This window comes from Mesoplodon densirostris, chromosome 14 (assembly GCF_025265405.1).
Source record: "Mesoplodon densirostris isolate mMesDen1 chromosome 14, mMesDen1 primary haplotype, whole genome shotgun sequence".
Lineage (NCBI taxonomy): Eukaryota > Metazoa > Chordata > Mammalia > Artiodactyla > Ziphiidae > Mesoplodon > Mesoplodon densirostris.
This window is the reverse complement of record NC_082674.1, coordinates 58,783,047-58,799,603: the sequence shown is the minus strand read 5'-3', so window position 1 is coordinate 58,799,603 and position 16,557 is coordinate 58,783,047. Positions and strand designations below refer to the sequence as shown.

The 16,557-nt window shown below is 43.7% G+C and overlaps 1 protein-coding gene across 7 annotated transcripts in view; it reads right to left on the bottom strand.

Annotated features, from left to right (window-relative positions):
• Window positions 1–15,591, bottom strand: part of ANTXR1 (ANTXR cell adhesion molecule 1) — a 292,266-nt gene extending 276,675 nt beyond the window's left edge. For 4 of the 7 annotated variants that reach the window (XR_009534396.1, XM_060117933.1, XM_060117936.1 and 1 more), the window contains exon 1: window positions 15,070–15,590. Coding sequence is in view for 6 of the 7 variants with exons in the window: in XM_060117933.1 (XP_059973916.1) it covers window positions 15,070–15,221 (152 nt within the window). In the remaining variant the exon portion in view is untranslated. Of the gene's footprint in view, window positions 1–15,069 lie in introns of all 7 variants that reach the window. The other 3 variants (XM_060117934.1, XM_060117938.1, XM_060117937.1) reach the window with 2 other exon arrangements.
• Between the last annotated feature and the right edge of the window lie 966 nt (window positions 15,592–16,557).

The window sequence follows — 16,557 nt, the reverse complement described above, 5'->3', positions numbered from 1 at the left end:
GACTTCTTCCTTTATTTTCTTCATTGTCAGTCCTGCTCTTTACTGCTTCTGAGGTGACTTTATAACTTTACACTTTACCATATACTTTATATTTCTTTAACTGTTCTAGATCCCTTTTCTTCTCTTTTCATATTTTATCACCTGTTTCACAAATTTATTATTTAACTTCACTGAAATCATAACACATATGGTACTAAAACTGACCTCTTTTGCTGTTGAAAATTCTTTCCATAAACATGTTCTTCCACCTCAGGAATTTTCGTTTCACCACTTATTTTCAGTTGGTAAAATCTTGTAGGCCCTATTTTCATCTTTCAATATGAGAAGGTGTAACTGGGTCTCCTATTTGCTTCCCCAATACTACATATATATATATGTATATATGGCATTGTCTTCACACTTATAAACTTCTCTAAGAACTTAATCTGGGGGGAGGGAGTTGATCTTATAGGCTAAAGTAAGCTTATGTTATTGTTTCATCAATTAGGAGAGAGCAGGGAATGGAATAACTCCTCATCACTTCTCACAAAGGAACCTAATCCTTGCAAGGTTTGTGGGTTTGTTTTGGACACGGTTACACCAATTCCAGCTTGCCATATGTCGGGTTTTTTGGCCTGGTGTCTACTCCAAGTTCACACTGTGCTCATTCCTGATCCCTGCTGCATCCACATAGTCAAAGACAGAACTCTGCCATTTCTCTGGAAGCCCAGATCTACAAGGAGGATTCAGCAATGCTGGACAGAATCACTGTCACGAAGATGCCTGGTGTTCACTCTCTCTTTAGTGGCTTGGTTTCGCCTTTGACTGTCCAGCGCAGCTGCCTCTGCGTGATGCCGATGCACAAGGGCAGCAGGGCTCTACGGAGATGCCTCTCATCCTCCTTATGTCCCATTCTTTACTTCAAACTCACTTCCAGATTTGGGATTGTTCTTGGGGTTCCTCCATAATCTTCTTCTACATGTTTTTTTAAACTTGGCAACAGAGTTGAAAGTAGACACCAGCTGACCTCCTTCAAACTCAACCCATCTGCTTTGTTTCTAGTGTAATTTCTTACAAGTGTATTGCATGTCAGTGTTGCTGTCCTCAGTGGTTGGAGCTGATGCAGGCTTACCCCAGATGCCTCCTTGAGACTTTCTCTTTTGGGGGATGGGGCAGTTTTAGATGATGGTGGTAGAGGCAGTGAGAAGCTAACTGTCCATGTCCAGCTTCTTTCTCAGAAGTCATCAACAAACTTTCTTTCCTTTCTCATCTCAGAGTAAGCCCTGCAGCTCATTACATCTTAATTTCTGCATTTATGGTGCCCTGAAACAGCACTTCCAAAAGTCACCAGTGCCTTTATTTCTGCTAAAGCATAGGACCTTTCTCAGTTCTTTCTTGCCGGGTGTATTTGTAGTATGCATAAATACAACAGAGAATATGTATTGATTCAGCAAAATGTTTTTTAATGCCTGGTAGGTCCTTTAGGATCTATAAAGATTAGTAATTACACCACGACATGTATTGAGTACTTACTAAGCAGCAGGCATTGTGCTGAGCACTTTACATTCATTGCCATTCAATAATAATAGCTAGTACTTAATGAGCACTTATGTGTGCATAGGACTCAGCTCTGAGAACAACAACCTTATGTGATAATACTATTAGCTCCCTTGTCACAGGTGAGGAAACTGAGTTCACAAAGAGATTAAGTGACTTGCTTAAGGACACACAGCTAGTAAGTGGTAGGGTTGGGATTCAAATTCTAACCCTAGAGTCTATGCTCTTAGTCCAAACACTACTCTACTACGTCTGTTTCCTGGTGTTTAAACCTGTGCTCTTAACACATGAGCAACACTGCCTCCCCGTGGACGGGTCAGGAAAGACACAATTCCAATTCATAGCGTTAAATGTTTAGTTAGGGAGAAGTATTGGAGAAGTTCCACAAATTGTTATGGGAATTTGGGAGTGGGGATGCCAGGGCAGCCTAAAATTGGGGTACCTGATGGAATCAGGAGTCCCCAACTGGTTGCCCATTTTAATGGGATAAGGTGTACAAGGGGATTCACCCATTTGGCCTTCAACCCTCTCCTCTTGTTCCTTTGATAGTGTCTTTTATGACGGTCAATAATCAGGATGACCATATAATTTAAAATCCAAACTGAAACACTTTCAAGAGTAAACTAGGAAGCCACTAATAATTACATTGGGGGACTTCCCTTGTGGGCCAGTGGTAAAGAATACACCTTCCAATGCAAGGGACTGGGTTCGATCCCTGGTCAGGGAACTAAGATCCCACATGCCACGGAGCAACTAAGCCTGTGAGCCACAACTACAGAGCTCGTGGGCCACAACTAGAGAGTCCGCGTGCCACAGACTACAGAGACCATGCGCCCTGGAGCCTGCGTGCCACAACTAGAGAGAAGCTTACGCCCCACAATGAAAGATCCCGCATGCCTCAACGAAGATCCCGTGTGCTGCAACTAAGACCCGATGTAGCCAAAAATAAAATAAATAAATAAAAAATAAATCTTAAAAATAATAATTATATTGGGACAAGCACAGTCCAGGAATGTACTGGGCCATCCATTTATTTACGGTTAGATTATGGCTGTCCAATGGTATCTTGTATTTCCTTTTACCTTATATTGCTTATTGTTGTAACTGGTGTATAGTTACAGTTAGGATAATTCATTTTTCTCTTCTTTGTTATATAATTTCCATAAACCTGGTATTTGCATTATCTTTTTTCTTTTTTTCTCGGTACGCAGGCCTCTCACTGTTGTGGCCTCTCCCGTTGCGGAGGCTCCGGATGCACAGGCTCAGCAGCCACGGCTCACGGGCCCAGCCGCTCTGCGGCATGTGGGATCTTCCCGGACCAGGGCACGAACCCGAGTCCCCTGCATCGGCAGGTGGACTCTCAACCACTGTGCCACCAGGGAAGCCCTTGCATTATCTTTTATGTAAGGAATGATGACTATAATTCTGAACATAATCTTTTGCCAGAAGGTATCGGGAAGGCCCTGTTCTAGGTGGTTCCTACAGGAATAAACTGTATATGTTTGATCAGCAGGGTTTGAGGAAAAGAAGATAAGGCCCTTGAATGAGTCCTCAGAGGACACACATTAAGGGTTTTCTTCTCCATCTTTTGATAATGGACCTCTCTGCTGCTTATCATGTGTTATGATTTGTTATGGGGTTGAGGGATCCTGAACAAGGAACGGATTTTGAATAAAGATGAGATGTAAAGAGATGACTGTTCTTAATTTTTTGTACCACAGGGGGCCCACAACTAGTGAGGGGAGGGGACCAAGTGCCAGTCATCATCTCAAAGGATAAGAGGGCATCACCTATATAAAGATGGAAATGGTGATAAAGGGCATTACAGCTAAAGGCAAGAAAGAGCATGGGTTAGTTCAGGAAAGTGCACAGCAAGTTTTGCTGGACGTTGCAAGGGTCTGGGGTGTGGTAGGAGATGAAGCTAAGGGAAACACATAGTGGCTGGAGAAATAAGGCTCTTGTATACCTCGCTAAGGAGTTTACATTTTATACTGAAAGAACTTTGGAAGTGTTTAGAGGTTGAAGGGTTGGGGGAGATGATGTCCAGATTAAATATGTGTTCTAAAAAGATCAATTTGGTAACAGTGTTGAGAGTATAGGGGAGGGGGGAAGGTACAAAAAAAAAAAGGAGGTAAAGAGACCAATGTAGAGAACATTTCAGCGAACTGGGTGGGAAATGGCCTGAACTAAGGTAATGGCAGAGATGTGGGAGCAGATATTGTCAGGCCTTAGAGTATGAGAAAGACTCTCAGATCTTTGACTTAAGTGGCTGGATTTATGGTGATGCTGTTTACCAAGACTAGGAATAGAGATGGATTTTAGGGGAAAAACATCTAGTTGGTCACCCCTCCACTGAAATTCTTTCTCTCCTTGCCTCAGTGGTAAGAGTTCTTTGCTGTTTCTCCTCTGACTGTTCTGGTAACTTCTCTCAGCTCTGGTTAGTTGAGTTTCTTCTTTGGCCCAGACATTCCTGTTGGCAATTCCTCTAGATTGGACCCTGGCCATTTTCTTCATTAAACTCCACCTCTTCTTGATATTTTTTAATCCTGATGTTATCTTGATATTATCTCCATATTATTTATTATCCCTCCATATTTTCAACTACCACCCTTGGGCTAACAACACTCAAGTCTTTATTTTCAGTTCCCAGGGTACTAATCCAACTGCCTACTCAACACCTTCACCCAAATGTCCCACGTGTTCAGACTCAATTCATCCACACCAAACTCCTTTTTCCTTCTGAAACCTACTCCTTCCCCTCGCAACTCTTTCCTCTCCCATTCACTCACAGCCAACGGTTCATCAAGTCCTGAGGCTCCACCCTACAAAGGTACTCAATTTCTTTTGTTCTTTTTTCCCCAATCCTCTGACATAATCCCATAACCTACTGCTGATATGAAAAAACCCACTCTTTCCAGATTCTTTTCCGGTCACTCTCTCTGTCATGTTTATATCACAAAGAGTATGTGTCACTTTGCTTTCCTGTATTGTCCCTTTGTCATCAATTTTTTTTTTTTTTTTACTTTGTCACCTGTCAAAATCCTGCTCAACATTCAAGGTCTGGATACAAAGTTACCTTCTCTAGGAAGTCTCCTAAGCCTCTCTTATCTCAACCAAAATTCATTATTTCACCAAGTCTGTTTTCCTAGCCCTTTGCTTCTTCTACTAGACTGTGAAATCCTTGAGAGCCAGGGACATGTCATAGGCATTTTGTAATAAGATAAATTTAGCAAAGTTTGATAAATACTGAATTGAATTGATGTATTTCTTACGCTAGCCAGGCAGTCCTGCTTATAATCTAAGGAGGTGTCTTTTGTTAGAGGACCACATCCTTTTTCCCTAGGGGTAATTACCACCATTACCACCACCACCACCACCACACCATCAATACCACCACCATCACCATCAGCACTACTATCATAGTCATCACCACCACCATCAATACCACCATCACCATCACCATCACCACTACCACCACACCATCAATACCACCACCATCACCATTAGCACTACTATCATAGTCATCACTGCCACCATCACCACCACCATCAATATCACCACCTTCACCATCACCATCACCATTACTATCACACCATCAATACCACCACCATCACCATCAGCACTACCATCATAGTCATCACCACCACCATCAATACCACCTTCACCATCACCATCACCACCACCACCACACCATCAATACCACCACCATCACCATCAGCTGTACTATCATAGTCATCACCGCCACCATCAATAACACCATCACCATCACCATCACCACTACCATCACACCATCAATACCACCATCAATACCATCACCATCACCCTCACCACTACCATCACCACCACCACTACTGTCACCACCACAACAACCATCATCATCATCATCTTGGAAACTCACATACCAAATGCTTCATTAAAGGTTTTAATCTAATATTATTTAATCTTTAGGACACTTCTGCAAGGCAGAAATTTTAATGCCTGTTTTATTAATGAGAAGACTGAGGTTCGGAAAGACTAAATAATTTGCTCAAGGTTGTACAGCTTGGTGAAAGGTTGAGCTGGTATCTGAAGCCAGAGATGCCTGATTCCAAAGTCAGCTCTCTTAACCCCTGTGCTTGAGCTCAGTTCATTCCCATGAGTCACATTTCAGTTCATTCCCATGGGTCACATTTCATGCCAGGAGTCATGAAAGAAAGGAAACAAAGGACAGTCCTAGCAAACACCATGGCCTCCATGTGTTTGCACACATGGCAGGACCTGCCAACAACGGAGGGCAAAGCATGGCCTATCTGTGACCTTGGCTCTTCCTCTCCATATCATGTTGGGCTTCCCCTACCACCATCTAAAATGAGAACTCTGCTTGGCTTCCAGTTCTCAGGCATCTACTGCCTCAGCTACATCCTCATGATAGAGAAACAAGGCCATCATTATGGGACAGCTTTTCTTGTCTTCCTGTTCACTTTCATGATTTATTGTGGGAGGGACAGACGCACATCACAATCACCTGGGGAGCTTTTCCAAAATATACACGCCTGCCCCAGGCCCCTGAGGTTCTGACCTGGCCCCTGGTTGAGAACCACTGGTTTAGCACAGTCATTTCCAAGGTCAGCGCTTCTCACTGGCCCTCTTATAACTGAAGACTCCCTTGTTCTTCCTCCAGACAAATGTTCTCCCTGCTCAGATGTAGTCCTACCATGCTTGGAATTGGCTTCACTGGCATGCCTTGATCTACTCTGCTTTCTTTCAGTCAGGGGTTCTCAACCAGGGTGAAACCATCTCACAGGAAGGCATTTAGAGATAAATGTAGAGGCATTTATTTCTTGGGTATCACAACAACTAGGAAGACTAGTGGCATTCACAAAGGAAGAATCAGAAATGCTAAGCATCCTACAGTCCCTCACGGTGAAAAACTGTCCCACTGAAAATGACAATTGACACCCCTACTGAGAAAGACGTTTGGCTGGAACCCAGATACTCTTGATTCAAGGTCTGAATTAACCTCTGCAATGAATAGTATCCTCTCGGCCTGGCTGCCACTGTGGGCTGCCAGGGGCTGCTCTCCCCTCACCGTCTTTCAAGTTCCCTCACAGTCCACAAACTATGGACAAAGGGATTCTTAGCTTTCAGATATATTTGTGTAATACTTAGCTATCAAGGAAGCATGTCTCATCTTCATTTCTGCTTTCCATTTAATCTAATTTAATCCCCTGCCCACGGCACTGAATGTTTCATCTAAAGAATGGGAGCAATGGGAAAGGGAGGAAAAAAGCAAGGGGCCATCACTGCCTCATGGGTGGGTTTGAGCTGTCATGTCTGATCATAATTCCAGGTTGATGAACCCATCTAAAACGCGGCTCAACACTGACTCTGTACCAGAAGTCTTACCTCTTTATCCTCTCCCAGGGACTACTCCTTTCTTGCTTACTCAGGCAAAAGCAGTGTGTAATTAAAGGTTTGTAGTAGAGGCTTTTAATGCCCACCCATGTCTGGCTTTCCTCTCCTTTTAGATACACAGGAGGATGACTTTTTTTTTTTTAGTTAATTAACTTATTTTTGGCTGTGTTGGGTCTTTGTTGCTGCGCACAGGCTTTCTCTAGTTGCGGTGAGCGGGGGCTACTCTTCCTTGCGGTCCATGGGCTTCTCATCACGCTGGCTTCTCTTGTTGCAGAGCATGGGCTCTAGGCAGGTGGGCTTCAGTAGCTGTGGCTCGTGGGCTCTAGAGCGCAGGCTCATTAGTTGTGGCACATGGACTTAGTTGCTCTGCGGCATGTGGGATATTCCTGGACCAGGGATTGAACCGGTGTCCCCTGCATTGGCAGGCGGATTCTTTACCACTGCGCCACCAGGGAAGTCCCAGGATGATGTTTTTTCACCCTCTTTAGGGTGAAGCCACGTGACCAGTTCTGACTGAGAGGTTGTGAGTGGAAGGATGCATGTCATTTCACACATCTACAGAGTTGAATTTCCCTTTTCCATCAGATCCAATCTGAACAAGCTATTAATTTATTGGCAGTGCTCCAGCTGGAGACTCTCCAGCATTTCCTTCCTTTGCAGCCGTGATGGTGGAAGCTGGTGTTCAGGAATCTCCACCAGCCTAGCCCTCAGATAACTACCCTGAGCAGAGGCCCTGTTGACCCTCACCATATATGGAGCAGAGGCAGAGATTACAAAGGTTTACACCTTTGTTGTTTTGTGTCACTGACAGTTGGGGGATTGTTTGTTACCACGGCATAACCTAACCTACCCTGATTGATTCAATGTTCTCTTGCACGTTTAGATTCTTTTCATCTTGTGCATAGATCATGAGTCAGAGAGGCCTGGGTTTGAAGCTGAGTTCACCACTTACACTGACATTGGCTAACCTTGTTAAACCTGTCTCCTCATGTGTCAAATGGTGATCATGACTGTGCTGGCCTTACGTGGTTGCAAAGGAGATAACAAAATGGGATTATACAGGCAAAGTGCTTATGCAGTGCATGGCAAGGGCTCAGAAAACCTTATTATTTCTTCTCCTTATTGATCTCAAACTGACTTTACCTGCCCCCCTGTCCCAAATCCTCACTGGAGCCTTTAGCTTTGACTGCCTGGAGTCCTGCTAATGTCTTTCTACATAAAAAGCAAATAGTCTGGGACTGCTTCCTGCTTCTCTTCCATTCCTTACAGCATCCAGAATAGGACATTGTTTGCAATAGGCATTGTCATCTATGCTTTTAATGGAGCACACACTTGTGACTGCAATTGAGAACATATTTACGCCAAATGAATGAAAGACTCAGCTCTTCCAAATGGAAGAAATCTAGTTACTATTTTCATTACAAACCTGGCATGTCTGGGAAACATGTAAGAAAATATCCAAGTACCCACTTTGTCTTTTGTTGTCCAGTAATCACTGGGAGAGGTGAAATCGAGGCTCTTGGCCACACATCAAAATTAGACACACGTTCTAAATTAGCATAAAGCAAATCCTATTTGCATTTCTGTGACAGCCAAGTCTTGCTAAGGGATGGCAGAGTTTGTTCCTGGACCACTGGGAGTCCTTCAGCATTGAAGATAGTTGCAGGTTATTTTAGGACAGGTGCCTTCCTCCAGCACTCCAGGATTCTATTCTCAGCTTGACACTGAGTTTTACCAGGTCTCCACAGCTAAGGAAACTAGAAGTAATTACTTGGCTGACTCAGACAGAAACACAAAACAAAAAAAAAAAGAGTTTTGCCTTATTTATTTTTATTTTGAACCATAAGCCAAACCTTCCAATTTGCAGGCAGTTCCACTAACTATTACCTGACCTGATAAGTCCTCTCCAAATCTGGAACTTAGTCGGAGGAACACTGAACACCAGCCATAGAATTCATCTCAATACAAAAAAAAAAAAAAAAAAGACATTCCTGGCTCCTGAAAAACTTTTTTTCCCTGATGCTTCTTAGAATTATTATTGTAGCATTTTCAAGGTACCTTCTAATGGACTCTGTTTTCCTTACTGAGAGTCAAGTTTGCAGTTTTGTTACTGGAAGACTTCTTCCAAAGCATTTCTGAAAAAAGCTACGTCATTGTGTTTTAACACATCTACAGAGATGAATTTCCCTTTTCCATCAGACTCAATTTGAACAAATTATTAATTCATTGGATCTTTGAGTGCATTATAATCAGATGTCCTCAGAGTCCTATCCATCATTTAAGCCCCAGACCTCTGAAGCATCTCTGTGGGCTGCATAGGGTCGGAGTCCCTGATACTTTCAATCAACTATAACTGATTTAACAGCAGAGCAGTAGCTCCTCAATTAAGTAACCTTAACTGCCATATACACCATCATTTCCTGAAACTCTGATGCAGGGGGTTTTAATTCCTGGAATCTACCCAGGCGTATTGCCATGTGCTTCTCATTATGACCCAACTGCCCAGGGCAGTGATGAGTGGAAAGAGCTGGGTTGAGAGTCAACAGTAGACATTGTCCCAGCTCTGTCATTATCTAATCCTAGGTCGTTCCACAGGTCACTTAATCCGGTGGATTGACAAAGATTGAACAGTTTTCTCATCTGTAAATTAGAGACAGTAGCACTTGCCCTAGCGACCAAGCAAGGTTGTCTTTGGGGCATTTGTGAGATGGCTTAAGTGCTGGGAGACTTTAGTTTCGACTCTAAAGATTTCTTTGGAAAGTTAATAGTTGGGAACCCAGAAGGTGGTGAGGTTCCCAGTCTAACGTTATAAAAATCTGTTTAATGACCAAATCCCTGGAGTATAACACATAGGAATGGCCCTACAGATCATCACCACATGGGACCATCCAATTGTGGATGCTGGGGTGGATCTGAGTGAATGGTAAGACAGGGTCCCCTTGTATGAGGAAAAGAGAAAGAGAAAATTGGTGTTGAACAAAAAGGAAGTCATGGAGGAAGGAGCTGGCGGGTCTAATGGGGAAGCAACACACGGTGAGCCTGTAGAGGGCCCCTGCAGATGTAAGGATTTATTGGGTGACAGGCTGTGGCTTTGGGAAGTCTTAGAAATCAACTATTCAGGGCTTACTGCCATCCTCCAGCCCACCGTCTCCTCCACTCCTGCCCCATCCCACCATTCTATTTTTGAAGTCTGTAGGGCACACATGAATACAGCCAGCACTTCCCCAGACTCACGATGGAGAATCCACTTTTTCCATTTAGGTGACTAATATCTCTCCATAAAATAGACCAATGTGTGATACATAAATATCTAGTGTAATAACAGAAGAGTCTTGCAGGAGGGGAAAGGTACATTCATGTCTGGGGGTTGGTCAACTGGGTGCATTAATCTTAGAGGACCCCCTGGAAGACTTAAGAAGGCCAGCTGCTCCTTGACTGTTTTCCTCTGGACAGAGCCCTTCTAAATCTGACTTTTCAAATCCCTGATTGAATTCCCAGCAGTCTACTTTTCCTGACTGTAACCAGAAAAGCATGCTCGAATGAACATGAAATTCCATCATATAAAGCCTTGTGAAGCCCAGTCCGCCAGCCCCGTTGCCAAAGCCACTAATAATGCCCTATTGTGTTACTGTGGTAGTCTAGGTTATCATTATGAAGTCTTTGCTTCTGGTTGAGAAAACATGACGTTCCATTAAATGTATAATCTGGGTTTCTTCCAGGCCAGAGACACATCCTGCTTAAAGCTGAAATAAGCTGAGATTTAATGTCACAGAAAAGAAGAGAACCATTTGCTGGGAAAAAGGGAGTTGAGGGGTTGGGAGAAGAATGGCGAATTCAGTGCCTTGTGAGCCGTTGGTTTCAGCCTGTAGACAGTGTGTTGACAGTCAGAGGATCTTAGAAGCCCAAGGAAAAAAACGCATCAGAATTCTTTCCCTTTGCACGCTGCGGCAGTTGGGTGCTGGACAGCACTGTTGGGGGAGGTTCTTTCGAGGACAGAAGACCATGTCTTTAGGGACCAGTCAGGGGACTGTTTGCTATCACTGCTTTTTGGTCCATCCCCCAGCTCTGGGCTCCACAATCCCATAAATTAGTCTGAATCGAGATGGCAAGGTGGAGGTACACACACTTATCATAGCAAGCTCTAGCAAGTTTCTCATTCAGCACAAAAATGTCCCTCTCGGGCTTCCCTGGTGGCGCAGTGGTTAAGAGTCCACCTGCCGATGCAGGGGTCACGGGTTCGTGCCCCGGTCCGGGAGGATCCCACATGCCGTGGAGCGGCTGGGCCCGTGAGCCATGGCCGCTGAGCCTGCGTGTCTGGAGCCTGTGCTCCGCAACGGGAGAGGCCACAACAGTGATGCCCGCGCACCGCAAAAAAAAAAAAAAGTCCCTCTCTTCAAGCAATAGGACCACCAAAGGAAGTCAGAGGAGTCCACCTCCATGTAAAGGTAGGTACTTGTAAAGGTCTCCCCACCATTTTTTTCCTGGAACATTTTTGTGTCCCCAACATACTGCCAAGGATCCTATGGTGCATTTAGAAATGTACTCCAGGATTAAACGTGAAAGAGGCAGTATCCTCTATTATCGTGAGGGGCTTGGAGATCAGCAGGCTGGTTAGACAGCCTCCTCACACTTGAAGTGAGTTTTTAAAAACTCAGGACAGGACTTCCATGGTGGTGCAGTGGTTAAGAACCCGCCTGCTAATGCAGGGGACACAGGTTCGAGCCCTGGTCCAGGAAGATCCCACATGCCGCGGAGCAACTAAGCCCGTGCGCCACAACTACTGAGCCTGAGCTCTAGAGTCCGTGAGCCACAACTACTGAAGCCCATGCACCTCGAATCCAGTGCTCCGCAACAAGAGAAGCCCCCGCAATGAGAAGCCTGCCCACCACAACCAAGAGTAGCCCCTGCTCTCAGCAACTAGAGAAAACCCGCGTGCAGCAGCAAAGACCCAATGCAGCCAAAAATTAAATAAATGAATAAATAAATAAAATTTAAAAACTCAGGATAACTTATTTTGGTTGAATATAAAAGTAATATATGTTCATTGCAGAAAAATGTGAAGATTCAGAAAAGTGTAAAAAAAGAATTTAAAAATCCTACTTTCTACAGACAAATACTATTACATATTGGGTAAATAGAGACATATACATGTGTGTGTTTATATTTTTAGAAAGGTAGAATCACAGTGTATAACATCTGGTAACTGTATTTTCACCTAAGAGTATATTATGAGCATTAAGTATGTCTCCTAAAAATATCTTACAAGCATGCATCACATGCGTACTCAATATCATGTGTGTATCATGTCTTATTAAATCCTCTGTTGTTAGACATTTAGGTAATTTTCAGCTTTATTATCATAAACAGCACTGCCATGAACATACACATAGGCACTTCTTTCTGCCTATCTTGGATTTTTCCTTTGATACAGGTTGCCAAATTATCTTCTTGTCTGTGCTATCCAATACAGTAGCCACATGTGGCTATTTAAATTTAAATTAATTAAACTTAAATAAAATAGAAAGTTCATTTCTTCAGTCCCACTAGGAACAATTCAGGTGTCAATAGCCACATAGTACTAGTGGCTACCATATTGGAAAGCACAGATAGAGAACATTCCATCAACACAGAAAGTTCTATTGGACAGCACAAGTCTAGAAAGACCAAACAAATTTATATTTTCGTTAGTAAGATATGACAATGGCCTTCCCTCCCACAAGTTGGACAATACTGAATATCATAATTCTTTAAAAATCTCTGCCAACTTAATAAAAATTCTGTCTTGTTTGATTTTTCCATTTATTTGATTACTAGGGAAGTTATACTTTTTTGTTTGTTGACTTTCTTTTTTTGTGTGTGAATTATTTATATAGTAAGCCTGTTTTCTATTGGGATGATCTTTTTAAAACTGCTTATTATATATTAAGGTTACTCTACAGAGGTGAATTTATGTTGCTAAAGTTTTTGTAACTTGTTATCTTTTATTTATGGCATTTTTCATTTATAGACATGTAAGATTTTAATATATTTAAATTTTTGTAGTTTTCTTTATTGTTTCTACTCTGTTTTTAAAGCTCTAAATCTAAGATTACAGTAATACTCATCTACATTTTCTTCTAATTCTTTCAACACTTCATTTTTAAAATGAAATGTTTAACATTTAAATTTTCAAACCTCTTGGAATTTATTTTTGTGTGTGGGGTAAAGTATAAATCTAACCTTTTTATTTTCCCATGTTACCAACCATTTGTTCAAAAACCATTTTTAAAAATAACGAATTCATTCTCCACTGATTTGAACTTCCACTAAATGGAAGTACATGTCCTTGGATCTATTTCTAGATTTTCTATTATGTATACCTATTCTTTGGCCATTACCATCCTGTTTTTTAATTAATTTACCTCACAATACATTTTAATATTTGGAGGTATAAGTATTTCTTCATTATTCTTTTCCTAAAATGTTTTAGCTCTTATTACCTGTTTTTTTTTCCTCTAAGATAAACCTGGAATCATTTTGCTAAATTCTTCTCACCACCAAAATAAGTTTTTTCAGAACTCTGATTTTAAAGTTTAATTCATTTTATAAATTAATTTGGAAAGAGTTGATATCTCTACAGTGTGGAGTTATTCCATTCAGAGACATGGTGATTCTGTCCATTTTTTTCAAATCTGCTTGTATGTTCTTCTGAACTGGCTTTCTTTTCTTTCTTTTTTTTTTTTTCTTTTTTTTTTTTCCTTTTTTTTAAAAGAACAATGATAGGCATCACTGACTGTTTTCAGACCCAGTCTCTGAATCTGTGAGCTGGTGCTCCCAGCCGCTAGAAGTAACAAAAGACATTCCATTTCTTAGCATTGAAGTATATTTTCGGTGTCCACCTTCTCATAAATCTCCAAGAAAGAGATTTCCCTTTTCATCCAAAGAATCTGGAGTTCAAAACAGCCTTTACGGAAAAAATCAAACTCCAGGGGCAACTGCAAAGCACATTTGGTGTCTAGCTGGCCAGCTTATTTTGCAGGACTCTTTTTCCAACTCGCAAATAGTTTCCAGTCTGTGAAATTAATCTCCCCACCACTGTAACAGCAAGCGCCCGTCCTGGCAGTGGGGAGCACACCAGTGTTAGCACGGATCTCCTCTGAGGGGCTTTTTATTGTTAAAGCTGCTTTTTAGTAGATAGCATGAAACTTCCTTGAATGACTGTGGCTTGGCAAATCTAAGGGGGATTGGTCAGAGTTCAGCTCTCCCTTGAACGGTCCTGAAGCCTCATCCATTTTTGCAAGGAAACCAGGGCTCCTGCACCTCCCTGGTAGCCCACCAGTCAAATCGCCAGGAACTTGAATTCGCCTACATCAGGGTTTCTCAAGCCGAGAGGGAGGAGGAATATACCCGCAGGGGACTTTTGGCAACTTCTAGAGACATTTTTGCTTGTCACCGTGGAGAGACGGTGGAGGCAGCGCGGGTTGGGGTGCAGGGGTGCAGGGGAGATTCTGGAGGGGGGTAGTACCGGCATCTAGTGGGTAGAGGCCAGGGATGCTCAACACCCTGCAAGGCACAGGACGGCCCCAGCCTCAAAGAACTCCCCAGCCTCAAACTCAATGGTGCCGAGGTGGAGAAATCCGCCTTGTATTTTTCACTAACTTCCCAGTCAGCCTACATTCTATCATTAGGAACAAAGGTAAAGCAATATGTAGGACAGAGTTTTTAAACAAGAGACGATGGACTTTTAAAAGCCCACGCCTCTTACTTTACACGTGCCTTAAAGTTCTGTCTCTTGTAAGCAAGCTTTTCTCACCAAGGTTTCTAAAGCCAATGGAAAGGGTTCACGGAAACGTAGTAGGTCAACAGCATCCTTACACTCCCATCCTCAGACTCACGCGCCTCGGTCAAGAGAAAGCAAGGCAGAAAAGAATTTGTCCCGAGAACAAGCAGCGACGCCTGCCCCGCCGGCTCGGGCAGCGGCGAGGGAGGGGGAGGCGCGCCCCGTCCACAAAGGCGCAGCGCTGGGGGCACCGCTGCCTCCCGTGGCCCCTCTTGGTCCCTGGAGATGCATGCCTGTCCCAAAGCCACACTGCCAAGGAGCCCAGCCCGGGGAGAAAGCATCACCAGCTTAAACCAGGGTGGAAAACTCAGGGCACTTACTTGTCCAAAATGAAGTACAGGTCAAATCCCCCGTAGCAGGCTGGACCCCCTTCCTCCCTGCGTCCCCCTTGCCCGGCGCAGATGAGCACAAAAGTGGCCAAAGACAGACACTTGAAGCCAATGCCCAGGGCTTTCTGCTCCACGGTGGCCATGACCTGCAGCCCAGGGAGAGGGTAGGGTCCTCTCCTTCCCACGCTCCTCGAACTCGCCAGGACCCTCAAGGGCGCGCCATCCGAGGGGCTCTCCTCTCGGGCCTTTTATTCCCCCTCGCTCTCCCGAAACTCCCCGGAAGCAATTGTCTGGAAGAGTTCAAGGTTTTCCTTCTGGTTTCCGCTAAGATTCTGTTTCTAGGTTTCAGGTTTCAAGAATCCCAACGCTGTAGTCCGCTTTTTTAAAGGGGTTGTTTTTGACTCGAGCCGGCAGGCCGCTCCGGAGGCAGCGCTGAGGTTTTGCAATTGAAGCAGTTCCGTGCTGATGGTTCTTTGTCCCAGATTTTAAATATTATGGGGTGGGTTTTCAAATTGTTCTTGATTGGGGGAGTGCTTTGCCTTTTCTCCCTCCTCTCTACCCACCCCCCTTTCTTATATTGATGCGGGAAGAAAGTTCAAAGGGTGCCACCTTGTGGCCAAGGACGGCAAAGCACTCTTCCGCGTTCAAGGGAGCGTGGGTGTGCCCGTTTTCTTATACCTTCCTTTTTCTCACGCATCTTCCCTTTCATTCTGCATTACCTCTTCCCCATTTCTACTTCTTTCTCACTCGCTAGCCTTTTTATCCTTGCCCTTTCCTTTCCTCTCCTACGTCCGCTAATAAGGTCACTGTAAACGTTTGATGAGAACTTACTGCAAGCACTATGGCTCCGACCCCAGGCTGGGACCTTTGCAAACAAGACACTAGGCAAATGAGCAGAGAAGAACGGGCCTTTGTGAACTGAGTCATCCAAGTGACCTTACTATACACTCAGCGCAGATCATAAAAGAGACTGCTGGGATGCGGTCATGTGGCTGAAAGCAAAAACAGTCCCCCACAGAAAGCTGTTCCTGCCTGGAACAGCTGAGTATGCTAGATTGTCTTCATCTCCAGATTTTAGAGATTCTGTGATAAGTTCTTTTCAGCCTGTGAACTTTGACTTTTTTTCACCCAATCTTTGATTTAGGACAGAGGAAGTAAACAGCTTACAAGAGGGTGAACCTTCCAAGAAGATTGGGACTGGCAGGGAAGCCCTGTGCGAGCATTTCTGCAGTGAGTGATCCTCTTTCAAGTGGGCTCTGAGTCCCCGTTCCCAGCCAGAACTCAGTTTTAACTTCATACGTCTTCCATTCTGGGAATCCTCAATACACACTCTTGCTCCATTTTTCAGGATTATTTCTCCAGACACTCATCTTCCCCTCTGCTTGAGAGTCTCTAAATTTTGGAGATTCATAATGCATTGCACTAGCTTGCCTCCCAAATGACCCCTAATATTCCTCATCTCCTGGTATTCACACCTCC